The following is a 23,866-nucleotide window of genomic DNA, read 5'->3' as shown; positions in this document are numbered from 1 at the left end:
AGCTTTAATTCATAACCAAAACAGTAAAACAGAAGCAGAAGCGTCTTTAAAACAGAACTCTTACTGTAAATGCTAAATTCAGCCCGAGTGATTATTTGTCTTTTTGCTGTATTACATGATCAAATTTAAATATATTCTCTCTACAGAAATAACATTTATTATTTTGATATCCTCAGAATTATTTAAAAATAAAAAAATCTAAATAAAAAACTGCTTAACTGATAAATATTCACCCTCTTTTCTTTTAACAATCTAAATTGAGACTAGTATTTGTCTTAGGCTACATCCACACGACAACGGCAACGAGATTTTTTTTTTTTTAAATATCGCGTCCACATGGGCAACGGATCAGTAAAATATCAGGTTCATATGGCAACGCAACGCTTGCTGAAAACGATACAATACACATGCCACACCTCTACGTGCGCTGTAAGACGGTCCCATCGGAGACACCAGAACAATAGAAGAAGTAGACGCATGCGCATAAACCCCTTCTTCTGTAGCATCAGCCACATAAAGTTTTGATTATTAGTCAGTAGCGTAAAATAGTATCTATTGTCTAAGACACTTATTTATATTTCATATTAAAACGTCTATGTAAATTGATACATAGAAAGCCTGGCCAGGCGCTGAATGTTCTTCTGCCTTCACTTTACAAGAAATTCAGGGCAAGCATGAGCCTAGGTTCTTCCCTGTCACTGTCACACGCGCACACCTTCTCACTCCCTGTCCTATGGCTATAGTCCCTTTAAATCACGTGCTCATTTTTTGAATGGAGACGCGGAAAGAGGAATGAACGGGGGTAGATGGAGAGAGAGAGGAATGAACGAGGGTAGATGGAAGCCGATACGCCAACATTCTGAGATCCTCCAGAATTCTTTAATGGTCCGGAATAAACTGAATGCTACACATTGATGGATTACTTTGTTCTTCTACGCCCTTTTTGAGGAATGTATTGTCGGACTTAAACCAACATCTGAAGAGGTGAGATCGCTCCTTTTTTTCCCTATTTTTGCTGGCGGGATTGTCATCGTAAACAAATCTGTTCTACTCATCCAGACGACTTCGCAACGGCGCCGTTGCCAGATTTTTCCACTCTGGAACCCGTTCTCAAAAGATTTCGTTTTGGGCCACCCAAAACGCCGGTGCCGTGTGGACGCCAGGCTGAAACGATAAACAATTTTATCAGATTCGCCTGAATCCGTTGCCGTGTGGACAGGGCCTTAAAGTGTACCAGTACTGGTCATGCTTACAACATTAATCGTGCTTTATGTATTACTTATAGACAAAAGACGTGCACATTCAGTCAAAAAAACACTGTAAAAGCACTTTTGTGGACAATTTTGTTCCATGAATTGCCCATGGAGGCAGAACCACGAGGAGCAGCCATTGCCTGCCGGAAATGGCATACAGTCGTTGATTCCGGGTTATCGGGTGCGAGTAAACAAGCAGTGTTCTGTGGGTCGAGATTCCCAGTCAAGTAACTTCAGAACATGTTAAATTAATATAGATCTAATTTTTGTAATAGATATTTATTTGATGGCACATATCTATTATTTCATGGCATTACATGCAAGTAGATTTGGTTATACTTTGGGGTCGAGAGCTTCACTGGCGAAGCTTGACAGGTTCAGAATGAGTAGGTCATGTATTGAGATAAATATCTTCCAAACTATTTTATCATACAAGCATGATAAACATATTGACCGAAACGTTATATTTTACACTTTCCTATGTCCCCACTGCCAAATAATATAGTTTTTAAATTACCTAAATTACATGAAACATAAAACTTGTCACCTTACTCGGTGACACCAGAGCACGCACTTCCGCATTCATAAAAGACTATTCACATGCCCTGTATCCGAAATCGCTCCCTACTCACTATGCAGTGCACTATATAGTGAGGACACCATTTTGTAGTGCTGCCCGAAACGATAGTGAGGATTATTACACCCTATATAGTGCACTCAAAGTATCCCACAAAAAGTAGTGTACAACCGATGGTCACTAACCAAGCAACATCTCATCATGCATTGCATTCACACTGGAAGAAATCAAATTAAATCTCAAATTTGATTTAATAAAAGGCGGCAGCAAAGAAGAAAGAAGTATTCAGCCTTGATTTAAAAAAACTGAAAGATGCAGGTACTTTTCTATTTATTAATGTGGAAAATACGCTCAGTATAATATGTATTTATCACAAAAACACATGCATGTATTTATTATCTTGAAAACCCACCAGCTGGCAATTTCGGACACAGGGATGGTAACGGCATGATAATCACTTTCATTCTTTCGGGTGCGATTGGTTTCTCTTTCGCGGTGGGAACGCCCACCGTAAACAGGATAACATCTGTCTCACATCCCATTAGGGAATATAGGGATATCTTTGGGCTATAGTTTGGGCTATTTGGAGGTAAAACTTGTTGTGAGATGGCACGCGGATTTTATGCGCTTTGGATGATTCATTTTATGATTCAGGACAGCGATTTGGTTCAATCTTGAGAACTGCGATACTGATGATGAACGGTGGCCTTTTTTTGTAATATTTTTTTTGTTTAACTTTGACTCAATCAAGCCAAAGATCAGCTCGAGTAAGTGTAAATATTTCTTCTATTTTTTATGAGCAGATCAAGTGATAATGTGTTATCTTAGACTGGTGTCTGCAGCACAGGGTCAGTGACCAGTCCACTGCAGCCCAGACAATCGGACAAACCAATGACTGTGCATCACTACCGGTGCTGGAACAGCCCATGAAGGAGGCAACATGTCGCTGACCATGCCTGACTGTCAGAGCAGTGACTTAAAACTTGCATGTACTTGACAAGAGCTTATGACGAACATTACATGATGGAACCATTGGTATCATATGTGATCTTTTGAAATAGCTAGCAATTAAAATTCACTACAGGTACACTTTAACTTTCTTTCCCAACAGGAGCTTGTTGAGGCTATGAGTTATAGAATGATTGAGGGCATGAAACTGTAAGAGCCAGCATTTGACACAGACTTCAAGGGTTCATTACATTTCAATTGTGTTGAATATGGTGCTTTCATGATGACTTGACATACCAGAGGAGAACTATGGAATTTGACAGTCAGAGCTTAAACTTAAATTGATCAAATTCTGTTGAATTGATTTTTGCAGGGTTTGTTTCTCATAAGATATTACTCTAATGCTACTTCATGGCACGTTAAAATAAAAACGATACTCTACTTTATAAAGTTACAAAGTAGTATAAAGGATAAAGCAGTTACTGAAGATGAATGAATTTTTTTTGCTGTTATTGTCTTTAAAATAGCTGTATCCTTTGTTTTTGCTAACAAGTGCGAAAGATTTAGGGGAATTAAGTCTACTTTAATGCAGGCATTACCAAAGGGCACAGTAAAGGCACATAGAAGATGCTTGTGAGCACACTTTCAAAGTCCTAAATGACAAATGGCACATCCTGTGGCCTTTTAGATGCACTGTTGGTACTAGGCATCAGTCTGCCTAGACTAATGCATTTAAAGTATCGCACTCTCCTTGAAGACAGAAAAACATTGGGGAATAGAAAATGTGGACCGACAAAGCAAGATTTTTGCTGTCAATTGAACTACAGTATAAAAACCAGAAACAATAAAATACTGTTCTAATGCAAATCTATAGGATGTAACTCTATGTACCATTACTGTAGCCTGCATCAAAGGCTAGGTTCACACCGAGTCCAAATCTGATTTTTTTGCACATCCGATCTGAATCAGATCTTTCTGATTGACAGTCCACATTATATATTGCAAGTGATAAGATCCAACCTGTGTGTCTGTGTGGCAATCCTAATTTTCAGTCTTATCCTTGACTTGCAAGTGACGTCAAAGCAAAATAGAAACCTGGATGCCGGCCATGTTGGTGGATATACAAATACAGGGTCAAGCGACATTCCATACAAAACACAGTCACGTGTGCACAACTCTCTTTGTTTTTCCATTGCTTTAAGCGTTCTTTTAGCTATGCCATATCTTTGTGCTGTATATGGTTGTGGTCACAAGAGTACTCGTGACCGTAGCATGTCCCGATTTTTTAGAATTCCGTCTGTGATTCGGAAAGAGGGCGAGGAAACTCTGAGGCTTAGTACAGAGAGGAGACGAGCACGGCTGAACAACATCGGCAGGGCTGATCTAACTGAGACTAAAACCAAAACAGGTTGTGTTTGCAGTAATCATTTTATCTCAGGTGAGAATCAAAAGCTTTCTCAATAATATTATGGAAGAATTTTATTTCGTGTTGCTAGAACTTTGCTATAAAATGAGCGTTCTCTTGCCGTGGTTCACTCGGTCATTGTTATAATTTTAACACGTGTATTACTGTTTCGCTTCTTGGAGCACCAGCAAAATTATATGATAGAAACAATCCAAACTGGGCACCCACTCAGAAAACGGGCTATGTTTCGTCCAAGGTCGGACTTGATTCTTCGGCAGTGAAACCAGATAGAACGCGATATCTGGGTACTCGATGGTTAGTAGAAGTGTCTTATCTTCAGAAAAGTCTGACTTTTTTTAAATAATATGGGTCAAAACCACACGTATCTATCTTCTCTTTGTTTCGAATCTTTGCTCGACCGTTCAAATCGTGGTAATATTGAAAAAATTCAGCATTGTTTACAGACACGCTTTCAGCGGCTGCCGTCCTAGTTGCTTTGTATATCCACCATCATGGCGGATGCTCATGACCTAGCACATTTTGATCATGTGGTTGCAAGTCATCTATTCACAGTGGTTGCTATAGTAATGACATTGACCCCAGAAGTAGCCATGACATTGCACCTGAAAGTAAAAGTAGTTGACATAAACAAATGAAAATGGAGTGTACTGAAATGGGCTTGCTTGTTTACCACATGGCAATGTGGAGCCACGGTGCAGATTTTATAAAAATAATGAGATTGTGTCAGAGACAGAGGAGGCTTGCCTGTTCTGCTTTATTTCATGCACTGCCAAACTTGCATGTTTCCTGTACGTGTGATGTAAACATTAACTTTATGTGGTGTCAAAAGTTAAAACAAAATAACCACCTGAAAACCAATCGGAGCAGTCAGACCTAAACAGATTTGCAAAAAAAAAGTGATTTGAATCATATTTCAAACCACATACAAATGTAGTTTGAAACAGATTTGTAAAAAAAAAAAAAAACATATCACAACTCATGTGATTTTCGGCTGTTCAGACTTGCTACATATGATCGGATTCCGATGAATATGCACATAAATTGGATTTTGACTGGCAGTTTGAACATCTGAGACCAGAACCAAATTACTGGTCTCAGCATTAGTCTCTTACCCAAACCGCTTTGCTATTTTTAGCAAGGACCAATCACAGAGAATAGGTTTAGACTTGTACAATATTATTTGAACGAGCAGACAATAAATAAACATCTAACAGTAGTCTAATATACTGCAGACATATTGAGGCCGATTGTTGTCATCATGATGAAGAAAAAGGTCCTGATAATTAATCTCACATTTCTCAATTTAGCAATGTGGGTTCCACGCAGGTTGCTGCAAGCAGAAAGAGTCAAGCTTGAGTGAAGGAGTAAAAGTGCAGATGTGACTGTGGCTTGATGTTTACGCTGATCAAGCAGTCATTTGTTATGGTTACAGGTTAGTAGAAGTAGGCCTAAGTCAAGGTACCATATAAAAATTGGTCCTTGAGTTACCGTAAGCATTATCTGTAATTAATGCGGTCTCCTTTGAGCTTCCTTATGCATACCAAATAAAAAAAAATGTGTGGTCTCTACTGGGCAAGATTTTAACCATCCTGCTTAAATGATGTCATTGATGTCAATCTGGTCTTAGCTGCAGCACAGTAATTGTGTCATGGTGTCGTTTTCCCTATATTCATTAAATGTCATGTATAATGCTGTACTGTCTGACCCCTGAAGTCTAACCTGGTGAAGCGTGCAAGGGCTCCAAAGCTGGCTACTCCAGAGAGACTATAGATGCAGAGCAGGATGGCGTTAATGATGACATCAGCTCTTAGCACATATGACTGCCACACCAGGAAGTACACTGAGAGCAGAAGTGTGGCTCCTGACATAAGCAGACTTGCACCTACATATCTCTTGCTCTCCTGCAGGTTCCCTCTCACTCCTTAGTGAGATACAAAGAGATGTATTAATAAGATACAGTACAAAGTGAAAAAAATATTACATCATCCATGAATGAATGAAATAAATTGCAATTTAACTTGTATTGCTGGGTTTCACGTGACGTCACATCCGCCTCATTAGTTATTCAAAACTTTAGCTGGTGGTCTACCAAAGCTCAGTCGACAAAGCGTTTGTACGGAGAAGGTTCATTGCTCGCATGAAAAATGCCTCACGCTTGCATTGTTTTAAGTTGTTCGAATCGATCAAACCGTGAAACCGATAAAAGTTTCTTCAGGTTTCCCCGTGAGCTAATAAAAAAGGGTGAATGAACACAGGATTTCACAAAAAGACGTCGAGAAAGGTGGCTTTTGAACCTGTCACTGAAATCGAAAGGAGCGGAGTTGAAGCATGCTCGAGTTTGCAGTGATCACTTGGTGAAAGGTTTGTATCTCCCTTTCAGCTATGTCCTTAGTGTTTTCCAAGTACTTTTCTTGCAATGTATTGTTATTTTATGGTACTTTTTTTTAAGTCACAACGCGCTAAAGTCCCCAGCTATTTCTTTGTTTACTCCTCACAAAGTCCATATGCATGAAGGTTGCAACAAAATTCTTACCCAGCCATACAGTTACAGTGCGCCGTGATCACTTCTCCGTCTTGTTTAACTAAGATCCAGGTCTTTAAATGGGTTTCTGATCTTTGTGAATGATTTACCTGAGAAATCAGAGCCCAAACAAGTGAGAATCGAGTGAACTGTTGTTTGTTTACACTTCATCTTGCAGCGCTTTGTTGTAAAGATGCGAATGAAAAGCTTAAAAAAACATACACGGGCAAAAATAAAACAGGATTCATTGGGCAGCGACTTGATAGCGAGGTCCTTTACCCAGTCACATACAAACAAAGTTGTAAGCCTCCATACTCTTCCACGCTTTCATCTGTTTTGCGGTGTAGAAGGACGTCTCCAACACCAGATAGTTCGAGATGTCGGGAAACTCGACTGAAGGGTAGTTTTCGAGATCATATGACAAATCCTTCTTTCCCAGACAGTAGGGGTAGATTCCATTGCACATAATATTCTGAATATATCTAAAGCAAGCAGTGGCTTCTAGACTACGAGCAGACTCTGATAAGTTATCGCTAGTTGTTTGCACTACAGCAGCCTTTCGACCACCAGCTATTTCACTTCTGGTAAAACCGCTAAGAAAAGTCACGTGATTGAAATCCAGCAATTGATCAGGTCAAGCAGCTTAGGCAGATCTAACTTACCCCAGTAGACTCTCAAGCTTTCGAAAGCAGCCATCAACAGGAGCAAGCACACATCTAGCGCCAAATAACTACCAGGGTAACTCAGCACCTGACCTGCATCACACAATGTTTGTATTACATTTATCCAATCGATAAATACTTTTATTCAAAGTAATATGAAGTTTGGGGTAAGTGTAGCAGGTGTTTCGGTTGTCCCTCTACAACAAACCCTACAACAGAATGTTTTCCTGTTTAAAAAAAAGGCTCCAAGTAGAATCTTAATTATCCCTCAGAACCCTTAATTATCTAATAATTTCTTAAAGAACCCCTTTAACACTCTCAGGTTGCCGACCCCCCACAGGGGATTTTTAGGACTGTTAGTAAACACACATCTAAAGCTCTGCGAGTTTTTGTGCTAGAAACATTCAAGTAACACTACTGAATCTTGAATCTTCTAGTTTCCAAATATATATATCTTTAAAACAAACTTTATCTTTAGCACTTTGTAAAGAGAATAAAAACAAATTAGGGATCGACCGATATGTTTTTTTCAGGGCCGATACCGATACCAATTATTATGGAATTGGGATGCCGATAACCGATAATGTGCAACCGATAAATGTAAACATTATAATTCACATGAAATTAAACATAGCACACACTGACACAGACCTTCATATCCATGAAATGTATGTTTAATTGTAAAATTGAACATGAAATTTTGTGCAGGGAGATGCCAGCAGCATTTGTACAATAAAGTCAAACATTAGTTAGAATAAAATGAGAAATAAAATAATAATAAAATAAATATTCACCAATAAAAAAATAAAATCACTCCCTACTATATTACAGCTCACCATTTTCAGTGGAAAATAAATGAAAATACACTCTGGATTCTGGATAGAGAAAGTGAGAACGGAGTGTTAAAAGCTCTGGTTAAAAGGAGCGGCTGCTCCTTTAAGAGTATATCGCTTTCCGAATCAGAAGCGCTAGCGAGGAGAATCACTTGCGCAAGAATTATAAATACTAGTGGAGTACATTACAGCGCAATGTGAAGTAGCATAAGAACATTTAAGTCAAGAGTTTAATTGATGTATTTCGTTCATTAGTGTTTATCCAAGCAAGTGCGCATCCACGACACAATTAATTACTGAGCCCACAACAAGCGTCCTGACAAACTCCCTACAGTATTACACAGCCTACTAGCACCATATCGCACCTGGCTTGTTTAAATGTTCAAATAGCGCTTTATAAAGTTACCGAACATATACAAGTGCAGTGCGCTTTTTGAGCACGAGTCACGTCATGAAGTTTACTCATCACCATAACAAATGGCCAGTAGGCTTGCGCTAGCCTACAGAGCACAATCACTACGTTTTATTTCGTCTTCCCTTGACCACCTCTCTGTATGGCTGTCATTCTACTGTTCGAGTAGAACTACTGACACATTCACAACGTTTCCAGACGGGGATTTAAAAATGACTGCAGCCCACGTTATGCTGGGGACTGCTTACTATGGACAACATTACATGTAGTTTCAGTGAGACTAGTTGGTTGTAGGCTAATTCAAGTGCTTCCTTCCGTAAGCTAAGTTTGCCTGGCTACACAGATGCAAATGGACAATTTTAACGAGTAGTAGATGAAGAACGTAAACATATAATGATGTTGTGCTTTTGCAACTTGTGTGTTTCTGACTTATTGCGGCAAAAGCAGCGTGTCCTTACCTTGAAGTGGGATCTGCTTCTGCCCGAGTGCCCATACGGCCGCCTTGAAACAGTTCACAGCATTTAGCTACGCGTGTTGATTGGCTGTATCCCTTGTGCCGCTTCTGCCCGAGTGCCCGTACGGCTGCCTTGAAACAGTTTACAGCGTTTAGCTACACGTGTCGATTGGCTGTATCTCTTGTGCCAAACAAATCAGATGTTGTGGTGGGCGGGACCGTGTTCTTGAACTCAGAGAGGCGAGTGCAGGAAAGGACGTGCAGTGACAGTCGCGTTAGGAACGAAATGGCTGCAAAAAGGCATGTTATTGGCATATTGGTGGAAATTATGGCCGATACAGATAACCCTAAAAATGCAGAATATCGGCCCGATATATTGGCCAGGCCGATTATCGGTCGACCCCTAAAACAAATCTTATGAATTTCAGTACTTCAGCCAGCTGCAGCCTCTTAACGACACACCCATCAGCTATTCACATGTTAAGCGCATGGAACATCAGTGTCGTCATTCGCTCATTGTGTAGCAAGGGGAGGTGAGAACACACCCCATTTCACCGGTATAAACAAGTGCACATGTTCACTTGTTTCCATACCAACTGAGAAACTTTGAGGCCCCAGAGGCTCCTCTGAAGAAAGTTGGCAAGGCTCACAAGCCAGTTTGTGGGATTGAGCGGAACACAAATGGGAATAGGGCCGGTGATGGTCGCAGAGCCCATGTGTACTGCAGGTTGCAGGGAAGGGAAACAAAAACCCTGTGGAAGTGCAAAACTTGTGATGTTTTCCTTTGCCTTCAACCTGACAGGAACTGTTATGATGCTTGGCATCCAGATGAGGACTGTGATGAGGACTGACAGCAGACAGCCACAATCCAGGGATGATCATTAGCTATTGAGCAATTTATTGAGTATCTTACAGTTGAAGAGGGCATATTTATTATAAGACTTAGAAGAAGCCAGAATATTTAATCTGTGACTGTGATAGCTTTCGCTTTTAGGGCTTCTTTTCTTTGCAGTAACTTTCCAAGCAGAGAGGTGTGGGGGCAGGGAGGTACAGGGGCCAGGGTCTTTGTCTTTGACAAATGGACTATTGACAGTGACGGGGGGAGGGGGGATTACAGGTGAATTACACCTACCTCATCAATATTCATTTGAAAGGGCAACTGGCTTTGGAGAAAACAAAGGTAGTCTGAAGTTTCTACAATTTTCTACAATTAGTATTGAAACTACATAACATTTCTGAATGCTGTTCTTACTTTTATGTAGCCAACACCCATTTTTCACCTAAGGTTCAGACTTCAAAAGTCTTGTGCAGATATACAACCCCGATTCCAAAAAAGTTGGGACAAAGTACAAATTGTAAATAAAAACGGAATGCAATGATGTGGAAGTTTCAAAATTCCATATTTTATTCAGAATAGAACATAGATGACATATCAAATGTTTAAACTGAGAAAATGTATCATTTAAAGAGAAAAATTAGGTGATTTTAAATTTCATGACAACAACACTGTGGCAGCGGGGGCGTGGTCAAGCACCGGTCTGTGACAGGAGGGCGGAGTCGGGGAAGGTAAGTGGTAGAATCGCTACACCTGAGGGTAATTAACCTGTGTTTGTGTATGTTTTCCCCAGTAAACCGCCCGCTACTTAAGGAGGGAGAGGGAGAGCGGAAGGGAGCTCTCTCCCCAGCCAGACGACTTGTGTGTGTGTGTGTGTGTCTGTGTGTGTGGCTGAGAGAGTGGTGTCTGCGTCTGAAAAGAGCAAATAAAAAAGGAAGTGATTGAATTTTACTCTGTCCTGCTGTCCTCTGTGCTCCACCCACACGCGATTCTCGCTACAGTGGTGCCGAAACCCGGGACAAGGTGAAGCATCAGTCCTGCAGCCCTATGGAATCCTCCCCGTTCGCGGACTTGGTCCGCGCCCTCGCCACGGCTCAGCAGAGCCAGCACCAGGCACTCGTCACGCTCCGGAAGGAGCAGGAGCGCCGCTTCGAAGCCCTGGTGCTGGCTCAGCAGGAAGATCGAGAGGCGTTCCGGCGTCTCCTCGCGTCGGCGGGGTCCACCAGCGCCCCGGCCGCGGGCCCGTCTCCCCTCACCTTAACCAAGATGGGCCCGCAGGACGACCCCGAGGCGTTCATCGCGTTGTTCAAGCAGGTCGCCAAAGCCTCGGGGTGGCCGATGGAGCAGCGCGCGGCGCGCCTCCTCCCCCTCCTGACGGGAGAGGCGCAGCTAGCCGCACTACAGCTCCCCGCCGATCGCCGGCTGGCCTACGCCGACCTTCGCCGGGCTGTCCTCCAGCGCGTGGGGCGCACGCCGGAGCAGCAGCGCCAGCGCTTCCGCGTGCTGCGGATGGAGGAAGTTGGCAGCCCGTTCGCGTTTGGCCAGCAGCTCCGGGACGCCTGCTGGCGGTGGCTGAGGGCCGAAGATCGCGACGCCGAGGGAATCATCGACCAGGTGGCGCTGGAACAGTTCATCGCCCGCTTACCAGCCGGAACCGCGGAGTGGGTCCAGTGCCACCGCCCGGCGTCGCTGGATCAGGCCGTAGGACTGGCGGAGGATCATCTGGCGGCTGTTCCGGCGGCAGGACAACCAACGACATCATCATCTCTCTCCTCTTCTCTCTCTCTTTCTCCCCCCCCTCCTCCCGTGTCCCGTCCTCGCCCCATTCCCCCACCACGGAGGCGGAGGCCGGCTCCACCCCAGCCAGCCCGTCGCACCCGTGGTGCCCTCCCGTTTCTCCCTTCTGTGTCTGTCTCTCCCCCCCCTCAGGTGAGTGAGCCTCAGAACACAGCTGCAGAGGGAAGGCCCGGGCCGGTTTGCTGGCATTGCGGGGAACCGGGCCACCTGCAGCAACAGTGTGCAGCGATGGAGGTGGGGGCGGTGGTGCGGATCCCCGATGCGCCAGAGGCTGCCCTCGATCGGGCCGGAGCGTATCGCATACCGGTAAGTGTACAACAAGGGCACGCGCCTTAGAGAGTTCACTCCGGGAGATAAGGTACTCGTCCTGTTGCCCACGTTGAGCTCCAAATTAATCGCCAAGTGGCAAGGACCCTTTGAGGTCACACGGCAAGTCGGGGACGTCGACGATGAGGTTAGGCGAACGGACAGGGAGGGGGCGCTACAGATCTACCACCTCAATCTGCTAAAACTCTGGAACGAGGAGGTCCCCGTGGCGTTGGTGTCGGTAGTTCCGGAGAAGGCGGAGCTGGGGCCGGAGGTCCAAAAAGGGACACTGGCATCTCGTACCTCTCCGGTCCCCTGTGGAGACCACCTCTCCCCGACCCAACTCACGGAGGTCGCCCAGTTGCAGGCCGAGTTTTCGGATGTGTTCTCGCCCCTGCCCGGTCGCACTAACCTCATAGAACACCACATAGAGACGCCCCCGGGGGTGGTAGTGCGTAGCCGTCCTTATAGATTACCCGAACACAAAAAAAAGGTGGTTCGGGAAGAACTTCAGGCCATGCTCGAAATGGGCATCGTCGAGGAGTCCCACAGTGACTGGAGCAGCCCGGTGGTCTTGGTTCCTAAGGCCGACGGCTCGGTCCGGTTCTGTGTGGACTATAGAAAAGTCAACGCGGTGTCTAAATTCGACGCGTACCCAATGCCTCGTATTGATGAGCTGCTCGATCGACTAGGCACGGCTCGCTTTTACTCGACACTGGATTTGACGAAGGGATATTGGCAGATCCCCTTGACTCCATTATCCCGGGAAAAAACGGCCTTTTCCACACCGTTCGGCTTACACCAGTTCATCACACTTCCGTTTGGGCTGTTTGGGGCGCCCGCTACGTTTCAGCGGCTGGCCCAGGACCTCAGAGTGACACTAAGAGTGACACTAAGAGTGTCATCACAAAACAGAAACTTATGAATGGTACAACCTTCTAAATAAATGTTGTTCCATTCTGTCATGTGAATATGAGTATCTGTAAGTAACGCAGATTCGTGATTTTTTTTCAGTTACTCATTATTTTATTCAGGTATGTAGTATGTACTGTACTTACTTTTGTAGATGATCATACAGAGGCTGGAAAGGAAGTAGAAGAGGCTGTAGAATGCAGAGAGGTAGAGCAGGATTTGAAGAAGCACAGAGGAAAGCTGAGGCCTCATGTCAAGGATAAAAAAAAACAAAAAAAACTTATTTTATTTTAACATAGCATATTGAGGAAATGTAAACAAACCAGGCTTGTTTTAAAAAGGTACACATTATGCATTTTACCTTGTAAAATATTCAGTTTATGTAAGTATCTTGTTGCAAAACAAGATCCTCTGCATATCTTTTGTCCCAAAATATTAATTTTACAAATACTAGCAAAGTACCTGACCCCTAACTGCTCTCCGGACGCTATGGTGTGGCTGCCCACTGCTCTAAGTATGTGCGCGTGTTCACTGCTTCAGATGGGTTAAATGCAGAGGATGAATTTCACTGTGCTTGAAGTGTGCATGTGATGAATAAAGGTTTCTTCTTCTTCTTAAAAACATGACCTGGCAACTTGTTCAGGGTGTACCCCGCCTCTCGCCCATAGTCAGCTGGGATAGGCTCCAGCTTGCCTGCAACCCTGCAGAACAGGATAAGCAGCTACAGATAATGGATGGATGGATATATTAAAAGCCTCAACAGTTTCATCATGAAAAAGAAGACACAAGAACATTTATGTGCACAGTATACATTATAAAAAGGATACAATACTGGGAGTTCTGTCTGAAGACAATAAAATGGAGACAGAAAAAAATATTATAGTTATATGGATTAAGTGTTGTGCTTATAAGCACCATTTACACAACATTTTAAAATGGAAAACTGAAAAAACCACCAATGAGTTTTAGGCAAATTCACTCAAATCTAATACTGGGATCAGACTACATGAATTCAGCCTGGTTTTGATATGATTTTGGGGACACAAATTTCCAGCATCTGGCCTGAATAGGAACGCTGGGAATGAAAAGGTCTTATAGTGTGACGTAATTATACCATTACAGCAGAGCCCGCACGAGCAGAGCCCCATAGGCATAGTGTGTGGATACATAAAGAAACCCATCAAGTTGTTTTCTGATTGTTTCGGTCCTGTGCCTGCCACCATACCAGTGTTATAATAATTACCAGTAATACACACCGCCTAGTGGCCAGTGTTAGTAGTTACCAGTCCTAAACACCGCCTAGTGGTCAGTGTTAGTAATTACCAGAAATACACACCGCCTAGTGGCCAGTGTTCCTAATTACCAGTAATACACACCGCCTAGTGGCCAGTGTTAGTAGTTACCAGTCCTAAGCATCGCCTAGTGGCCAGTGTTGGTAATTACCAGTAATACACACCGCCTAGTGGCCAGTGTTAGTAGTTACCAGTCCTAAACACCGCCTAGTGGTCAGTGTTAGTAATTACCAGTAATACACACCGCCTAGTGGCCAGTGTTAGTAGCTACCAGTCCTAAACACCGCCTAGTGGTCAGTGTTAGTAGTTACCAGTCCTAAACACCGCCTAGTGGTCAGTGTTAGTAATTACCAGTAATACACACCGCCTAGTGGCCAGTGTTAGTAGTTACCAGTCCTAAACACCGCCTAGTGGCCAGTGTTAGTAGTTACCAGTCCTAAACACTGCCTAGTGGTCAGTGTTAGTAATTACCAGTAATACACACTGCCTAGTGGCCAGTATTAGTAGTTACCAGTCCTAAACACCGCCGAATGGCCAGTGTTAGTAATTACCAGTCCTAAACACCGCCTAGTGGCCAGTGTTGGTAATTACCAGTAATACACACCGCCTAGTGGCCAGTGTTAGTAGTTACCAGTCCTAAACACCGCCTAGTGGCCAGTGCTAGTAATTACCAGTCCTAAACACCACCTAATGGCCAGTGTTAGTAATTACCAGTCCTAAACACCGCCTAATGGCCAGTGTTAGTAATTACCAGTCCTAAACACCGCCTAGTGGTCAATGTTAGTAATTACCAGTAATGCACACCGCCTAGTGGCCAGTGTTAGTAGTTACCAGTCCTAAACACCGCCTAGTGGCCAGTGTTAGTAGTTACCAGTCCTAAACACCGCCGAATGGCCAGTGTTAGTAATTACCAGTCCTAAACACCGCCTAGTGGCCAGTGTTGGTAATTTCCAGTCATACACACCGCCTAGTGGTCAGTGTTAGTAATTACCAGTCCTAAACACTGCCTAGTGGTCAGTGTTAGTAGTTACCAGTCCTAAACACCGCCTAGTGGTCAGTGTTAGTAATTACCAGTAATACACACTGCTTAGTGGCCAGTGTTAGTAGTTACCAGTCCTAAACACCGCCGAATGGCCAGTGTTAGTAATTACCAGTCCTAAACACCGCCTAGTGGCCAGTGTTGGTAATTACCAGTAATACACACCGCCTAGTGGCCAGTGTTAGTAGTTACCAGTCCTAAACACCGCCTAGTGGCCAGTGTTAGTAGTTACCAGTCCTAAACACTGCCTAGTGGCCAGTGTTAGTAATTACCAGTCCTAAACACCGCCTAGTGGCCAGTGTTAGTAATTTCCAGTCATACACACCGCCTAGTGGCCAGTGTTAGTAATTACCAGTCCTAAACACCGCCTAGTGGCCAGTGTTAGTAATTTCCAGTCATACACACCGCCACGTGGCCAATGTTAGCCGGTAAAGAAATAAAACAAAAGAGGCTGGCTCTCTCATTCATCTCATATAATTATCTCTAGCCACTTTATCCTGTTCTACAAGGTCGCAGGTAAGCTGGAGTCTATCCCAGCTGACTAGGGGTACACCCTGGACAAGTCGCCGGGTCATCACAAGGCTGACACATAGACACAGACAACCATTCTCACACACATTCACACCTACGGTCAATTTAGAGTCACCAGTTAACCTAACCTGCATGTCTTTGGACTGTGGGGGAAACCGGAGCACCCGGAGGAAACCCACGCAGACACGGGAAGAACATGCAAACTCTGCACAGAAAGGCCCTCACCGGCCACGGGGCTCAAACCCGGACCTTTTTGCTGTGAGGCGACAGCGTTAACCACTACACCACCGTGCCGCCGAGGCTGGCTATGATATAAGAAAATTCTACAACCCAGAAACAGATGGACAGTGCCTAATTCAATATATTAGAAGTTTTGACCATTACAGAAGCAAATTATTTATAATCATGCTATCTGTTATCACCCAAATGAGGATGGGTTCCTTTTTGAGTCTCATTCGTCTCGAGGTTTCTTCCTCATATCGTCTGAGGGAGATTTTCCTTGCCACCATCACCACAGGCTTGCTCATTGGGGATAAATTAGGGATAAATTTAGCTCATGTTTAAAGTCTTTAATTTTCTGTAAAGCTGCTTTGTGACAATTTCTGTTGTTAAAAGTGCTATAAAAATAAACTTGACTTAATCAAAAGAACAGCGACATGGCATTTGCGACGCCACATGACACCTCAATGAAAAGTCTAGCATGTCACAATTTTTTTCTATTTTTTCACCTAGTTTGACAACTCCTATGGCATGTTCCTTGACAGCCATGATTGAAAATTTCTTGACCCTCCTCCCCAACGACACACAAGGATGTGAACGATAACTGTTCAGGGTCCAACTTATAGTGTTTCCAGTCTCCCGATCAAGACATGGCAAGAATTTATGGAACTAATCTGAAATGGTGACCATCATGAAAGACAAAAATACTGTATAATCTAATCCTGGCATTTATGAATGTCCTCCACAGATCTTAAATATAGAAGAGGCCAATTTTATCATGCTGCTAATGATGGTGTACAATTTCCTGAATACAGTATTAATGTTTGCCAATTGCCCAACTTTGAACAGTTATGTCATTACTTGCACTGCCGTGTGTGTGTGTGTGTGTCTGTTTGATTTGACTCAATTTGCCTGAAACATGTTGCTCTTGTCACAACACTGGACTAGAACCTTACATAACCCTGTAACCCAATGCTCTTATTGGCTTTGTGAGCAAGTTTCATAACTGTTTATAACTAACTTTTGCAGCTATTTCAGACTTTCTATGTTCAATTGTCTTGCAATTTTTTAAATGTCATTAAAATATGTATGTCATAGAATATACTGTATATACTATATTTTACAAATGCCTTTATATTATCTTAAAAATGCACAGGAAAAAAATATAAATATGTTTTTAATAAATTACAAACAAATGTAAAAATACATCCAGTATAAGCCAACCATAATGACAAACCTCAGGCCCAGTACCATCAAAAATAAACTAATCTACTCAAAATGGTGGTCATGAAATGGACCAACATTGGAATATGAGGAACAGTACAAGGTTGGTTTGATGGTTACAGCTGAAGCAGGTATCTATCGAGAAAGCTTAGGATACGTTCAATCAAGCCAGATTTCATCAACCATTTTCATGATTGAAAGAGTTTGTAGATAAAAGGACTTGTTAAACTTGGTAATGTCTTAAGACATTACAGGATCTTTGTGTCTAATATGAATGAACAAAAACAAAAAAAAGATATGAAAATGTATGTGAAATCATATCAGTCATGTCTTTGAAGTACATTACTATAAAAATTCAAGAGTCTAAAGACAATAGGAAAGATTAAAAACAACAGATTAATAACCTTAGCATCTTACTGGGAAGTCATGGACAAATGGTTAGAGAAGCAGTTTGAGACCAACAGGTTGCTGGTTTGATTCTCTGGACCAGCAGGAATGCGCATCTCCCATAACCTGGTACGGAACAGTACCGTCATGTATTTTAATGTGTTGTCACGTATTTTCTTATATTTGCCTTCTGGGTTTTATATGCTGTTCCGTCCCACGTATAACAAGTGTTCCGTCCCGCAATACCATTTTTGTGACATTTATTTACAGAATGTATAATCTTACCTTTTTTGTTCCAGTTTCACAGAGACATCAGTCACATCCACCATTTTATTAATCGGTACTGACATTAGTCATCCCGCCTTTATAGATGAACCCGTCCCATCACGTATGATAAATAAAGTTAGAAGAAAAACAAAATATATTGTTTAGCTGTTTTATTGTCAAAACTTAACTCCTATTTATTCATCTATTTTACAATTTCTTGCCTCTTCCCCTACTGCTACCTTTTCGTTTCTTCAGCTGACATTGTATACATTTCAAGTTCTTATCTTTTTTGATCTGTGCTTCTGTTTTATGACCCATGTTTTCACAATCAGTGTGAAACCACATTATACATTCATTGCACATAAAATACAAATCTGAATCTTCTGGTAACTTACAACTACAGTAAAGCCTTTCTATATGAATGGTTCTATATCTATCAGTTTTCTCAACAATTTTATGTGGGAACATGGTAAAGAGTTTGTTTTGCATACGAGTATGTAAGTGCTCTCTCATGACCCTAACATCATACTTGACAGTACATGGGTCAATGCCATGTAAAATACTGACACAGTTTGCTATAGCAAATACACCACAGGAATTAGTATCAGGTTGGGATTGAACATCTACAAATTTCAAAACTAGTAACATTGATGACACTGGTCTTGTAAACTGAGCCACACTTCTTAAACATGTTAACCTGAGATAGTTGCCTCCTCCATTGTCTAACACATCAACATCTCCATCGTGACAGTTAAAAGTGGAGACAGCTATCCAGTGAGAACCCATCCCAACAGGATGGTGCTCGTTTCGTCACACAGGATTTCTTTGTGATGTCACGCCGAGGTATATTCCCTAATTGGAGTTCTGGGCTTTTAGATGAATTTCAATTGAAAATATCATGAATATACAGTGGGGCAAAAAAGTATTTAGTCAGCCACCAATTGTGCAAGTTCTCTCACTTAAAAAGATGAGAGAGGCCTGTAATTTTCATCATAGGTACACTTCAACTACGAGAGACAGAATAGGGGGAAAGAATCCAGGAAATCACATTGTAGGATTTTTAATGAATTAATTGGTAAATTCCTCGGTAAAATAAGTATTTGGTCACCTACAAACAAGCAAGATTTCTGGCTCTCACAGACCTGTAACTACTTCTTTAAGAGGCTCCTCTGTCCTCCACTCGTTACCTGTATTAATGGCACCTGTTTGAACTCGTTATCAGTATAAAAGACACCTGTCCACAACCTCGAACAGTTACACTCCAAACTCCACTATGGCCAAGACCAAAGAGCTGTCAAAGGACACCAGAAACAAAATTGTAGACCTGCACCAGGCTGGGAAGACTGAATCTGCAATAGGTAAGCAGCTTGGTGTGAAGAAATCAACTGTGGGAGCAATTATTAGAAAATGGAAGACATACAAGACCACTGATAATCTCCCTCGATCTGGGGCTCCATGCAAGATCTCACCCCGTGGGGTCAAAATAATCACAAGAACGGTGAGCAAAAATCCCAGAACCACACGGGGGGACCTAGTGAATGACCTTCAGAGAGCTGGGACCAAAGTAACAAAGGCTACCATCAGTAACACACTACGCCGCCAGGGACTCAAATCCTGCAGCGCCAGACGTGTCCCCCTGCTTAAGCCAGTACATGTCCAGGCCCGTCTGAAGTTTGCTAGAGAGCATTTGGATGATCCAGAAGAGGATTGGGAGAATGTCATATGGTCAGATGAAACCAAAATAGAACTTTTGGTAAAAACTCAACTTGTCGTGTTTGGAGGAGAAAGAATGCTGAGTTGCATCCAAAGAACACCATACCTACTGTGAAGCATGGGGGTGGAAACATCATGCTTTGGGGCTGTTTTTCTGCAAAGGGACCAGGACGACTGATCCGTGAAAAGGAAGGAATGAATGGGGCCATGTATCGTGAGATTTTGAGGGAAAACCTCCTTCCATCAGCAAGGGCATTGAAGATGAAACGTGGCTGGGTCTTTCAGCATGACAATGATCCCAAACACACCGCCCGGGCAATGAAGGAGTGGCTTCGTAAGAAGCATTTCAAGGTCCTGGAGTGGCCTAGCCAGTCTTCAGATCTCAACCCCATAGAAAATCTTTGGAGGGAGTTGAAAGTCCGTGTTGCCCAGCGACAGCCCCAAAACATCACTGCTCTAGAGGAGATCTGCATGGAGGAATGGGCCAAAATACCAGCAACAGTGTGTGAAAACCTTGTGAAGACTTACAGAAAACGTTTGACCTCTGCTATCATTGCCAGCAAAGGGTATATAACAAAGTATGAGATGAACTTTTGTTATTGACCAAATACTTATTTTCTACCATAATTTGCAAATAAATTCTTTAAAAATCAGACAATGTGATTTTCTGGATTTTTTTTTCTCATTTTGTCTCTCATAGTTGAGGTATACCTATGATGAAAATTACAGGCCTCTCATCTTTTTAAGTGGGAGAACTTGCACAATTGGTGACTGACTAAATACTTTTTTGCCCCACTGTAACGTTAATACAGTGTGACGGGATATAATAATACTGGATAATCAAAGAATACATGACAGTGATACGTGTGAGTACAAGATGTTAAGTATGAAACCCCTGAATATTTAGAAAATGTAACGTTATTGTAATGTACTGTCCTGTTCTGGTTCATACTTTCCATACCGGGTTATGGGAGACACCCAGGAATGGCTGAAGTGCCCTTGAGCAAGGCATCAAACTGCTCTGGGTATGTTGTATTTCACTCTGGATAAGAGCATCTGCTAAATGCCATTAATGTAATAACTTTGAAAACAGAATTATATATATATATATATATATATATATATATATATATATATATATATGGGTCCATCTCAGAAACTGGTCTCTCATTTGGGACATTATGGTCAAAAAATACATTTTCTAATTTTACTTTTTTTTTGCATTTACCTAACACTCAATGTTTCTTTTTTCATGTTTAATAAGAATAAAGATAGCATCTTGCTTTATCTGGCCTCCACTGTGGAAAATTTTTTTGATTACAATTCAAATGCTTTTGTAAAATTGATTTCCATATAAAATAACTACATCATGAAGAATTAAAGCTCCTCCTTCACAGATGAGTGAAAATATTGAATAAATTTCCTCTTTTTGATTGCTTGGGTTAAAAATGCCAAGTTATGATGACTGAATTGATTATTCACTTAAATATGAATAATATGATACATTTTGGGTATTTGATATGGTGAAATAGGACAATAGGATACAATGGAAAAATCAAGAACACACTAAACGAGAATAACGGCGGTGGTAAAAGAACAGCGACTGTACCGGCTGAAGGTCGCGCGGGTCTCTGCTGCGGCACGCGAGCAACGGGACATCACTACCGCACCGGACGGAGCGGGGGGCGGGGCAAAATGACTGGCCGTAGATTCTATCAAAAGTTCGATCTAAATTGAACATGGTTGCAAAATATTGGCCAAAAATGCGCAAACACTACGAAATATGAAAGTAAAATGCAAAAGAAACATTCTATTGCCTTATACTGCAAGACTAAAACAAAATAAAACTGTCAACACTCACCTTTTCAGTGATAACGTCCAAACAGATCACTCGCGTAACAGAAAGACTGCAAATGGAAGTACAATCAACTTCTAACTGTTGCAGTGGAAAATTCCATTCTACACGTGCAAACTGTTAATGTGTGTCCTTCCCCGCACACAAATAACACGCTACGGTAAAAACTAGACCACAACTCATTTTATAGCTCAGAAATTCATACAAGACCAGCTACCATCGTAACATATTCTGTAAGAAATATATTCTATACCTAACTTTCAGCTTTCGTTTTAAAAAACAAAATTGCAGATTTATAACTAAATTTTTATATGGCGTAGTGATTTTAAGTTACTACTTTTGGTGAGGTAGTGACCTTGACCCTGAGGCTTTCCGTTTAGATCAAAACACATTGGTTTTGGGTCTGCGGAAAATGGAGTTACAACGGTGATCAAATATTTTGCATGATGTTTTATTACGGTTATGATTATTCTGTGAGCGCACCAATGCTTAGGTGTAAAAAGTTACAACTTAAAATACAATTAGTGATAACTGTAGACTTTTCAGTGGATTACAACCTTTTTAAGGGAACGCGATGTAGTCAACCATTTATCATGTCCCAGATCAAGCCGCCATTTTTCTCACAAATTTGTAGAATTTTTGCTAAATTCTGAATATTCACATCAAAGATTTAGTTTTATCTGTATTATTTCTTTCATCATTTTATTTCAAATTAAAACCAACATCACCATTCAAAACCGTATAGTTTATTGACTGTGAGTATATTTAGTGGGGTGCCCCCACAGTACCCAGTTTCTGAGACAGACCCATATATATATATATATATATATATATGAGTGATTCCACGCTATATATATGAGTGATTCCACGCTTATGGGTACTGAAATGGGGACATGAACTTCATCTCATCTCATCTCATTATCTCTAGCCGCTTTATCCTTCTACAGGGTCGCAGGCAAGCTGGAGCCTATCCCAGCTGACTACGGGCGAAAGGCGGGGTACACCCTGGACAAGTCGCCAGGTCATCACAGGGCTGACACATAGACACAGACAACCATTCACACTCACACCTACGGTCAATTTAGAGTCACCAGTTAACTTAACCTGCATGTCTTTGGACTGTGGGGGAAACCGGAGCACCCGGAGGAAACCCACGCGGACACGGGGAGAACATGCAAACTCCGCACAGAAAGGCCCTCGCCGGCCCCGGGGCTCGAACCCAGGACCTTCTTGCTGTGAGGCGACAGCGCTAACCACTACACCACCGTGCCGCCCGGACATGAACTTATTCACCTAAAACCATTTCTTTTTTTACCATCAGGTCACAAAACATGTAATCTTTAATGAATGATATGTTAAAAGATAACTTTAATTTTCTGAGATGTAATAAAAACATTTATATGCCAAAGTCAAGCCTATGAGTTCCAAAATGATGTCTGTTACATTACTTCTGTTAAGATTGTCCATCTCGCGTCTGTTACAAATTAATTACAATCTAGCTATATACCATGTTAATCTTATTGAAAGAATGTGTATGTTTATTCTACTACACATGTTTATTAATTATATTTGCTAAAACATCACCTTCCCATGTTTCAAAAAGTAATTCTACATTGTTAAAATTGAGAATATATATGTCCACAACACTTCTGTTACGTTCTGACTTTGGCATATAAATATGTTTTTATTACATCTCAGAAAATTAAAGTTATCTTTTAACATATCATTCATTAAAGATTACATGTTTTGTGACCTGATGGTAAAAAAAGAAATGGTTTTAGGTGAATTTTTAAAAATAAGTTCATGTCCCCATTTCAGTACCCATAAGCGTGGAATCACTCATATTTTTTCTTTCTGCAAAACTTTCACTGAATTTCCAGCCTTTCTCCAGATTTTTCCCAACCTGCATGATAAACATCTGGGTATTTTCCCCCTCACTTAACAGTTCCAAGATGACAATAAATGTATGACAGGGGAAAAAAAAGTTTTATTTCTGTTTGTTTGTTTTTTTTATCTATCTATCTATCTATCTATCTATCTATCTATCTATCTATCTATCTATCTATCTATCGGGATATTTTGGCTGGATATTGAAAGGATTAGTGTTGGCTTTACCTTATGATTTGTTTCTAAATATACAATTAACTACCCTAGATACCGAAGTGTTTGGTTTGGTTTGTTGATTAATTTATAGCACAAAAAAAATCAGGAACGTTCAGTACTGTGTACAGGATAAACACAACCCCGTCATCTAAAATACACTCAGATATTAATATTAATACGTAATTATATTTTTACTACAAATAAAGTATTTCGAAATGATATTTTACAGAACGAATAATCGTATCTATGGCAACGATAGCAATTACCCGGTCGTCTCGTCGCCATCTTGGTCGCGTGCTC

At 41.7% G+C, this 23,866-nt stretch overlaps 1 protein-coding gene across 1 annotated transcript in view; it reads right to left on the bottom strand.

The window, feature by feature from the left end:
- Positions 1 to 23,866, bottom strand: part of LOC132873097 (transmembrane protein 80-like) — a 41,655-nt gene extending 17,789 nt beyond the window's left edge. The window contains exons 1-5 of the mRNA XM_060908339.1: positions 23,833 to 23,866; positions 13,764 to 13,780; positions 13,083 to 13,176; positions 7,388 to 7,480; positions 5,924 to 6,125 (exon numbers count right to left, since the gene is read on the bottom strand). Coding sequence (XP_060764322.1) covers positions 5,924 to 6,125; positions 7,388 to 7,480; positions 13,083 to 13,176; positions 13,764 to 13,780; positions 23,833 to 23,851 — 425 coding nt within the window. The 5' untranslated portion in view covers positions 23,852 to 23,866. The remainder of the gene's footprint in view (positions 1 to 5,923; positions 6,126 to 7,387; positions 7,481 to 13,082; positions 13,177 to 13,763; positions 13,781 to 23,832) is intronic.

This window comes from Neoarius graeffei, chromosome 2 (genome assembly GCF_027579695.1).
Source record: "Neoarius graeffei isolate fNeoGra1 chromosome 2, fNeoGra1.pri, whole genome shotgun sequence".
Lineage (NCBI taxonomy): Eukaryota > Metazoa > Chordata > Actinopteri > Siluriformes > Ariidae > Neoarius > Neoarius graeffei.
Note: the sequence above shows the minus strand (reverse complement) of the source record. Positions and strands in the feature narration are given on the sequence as shown.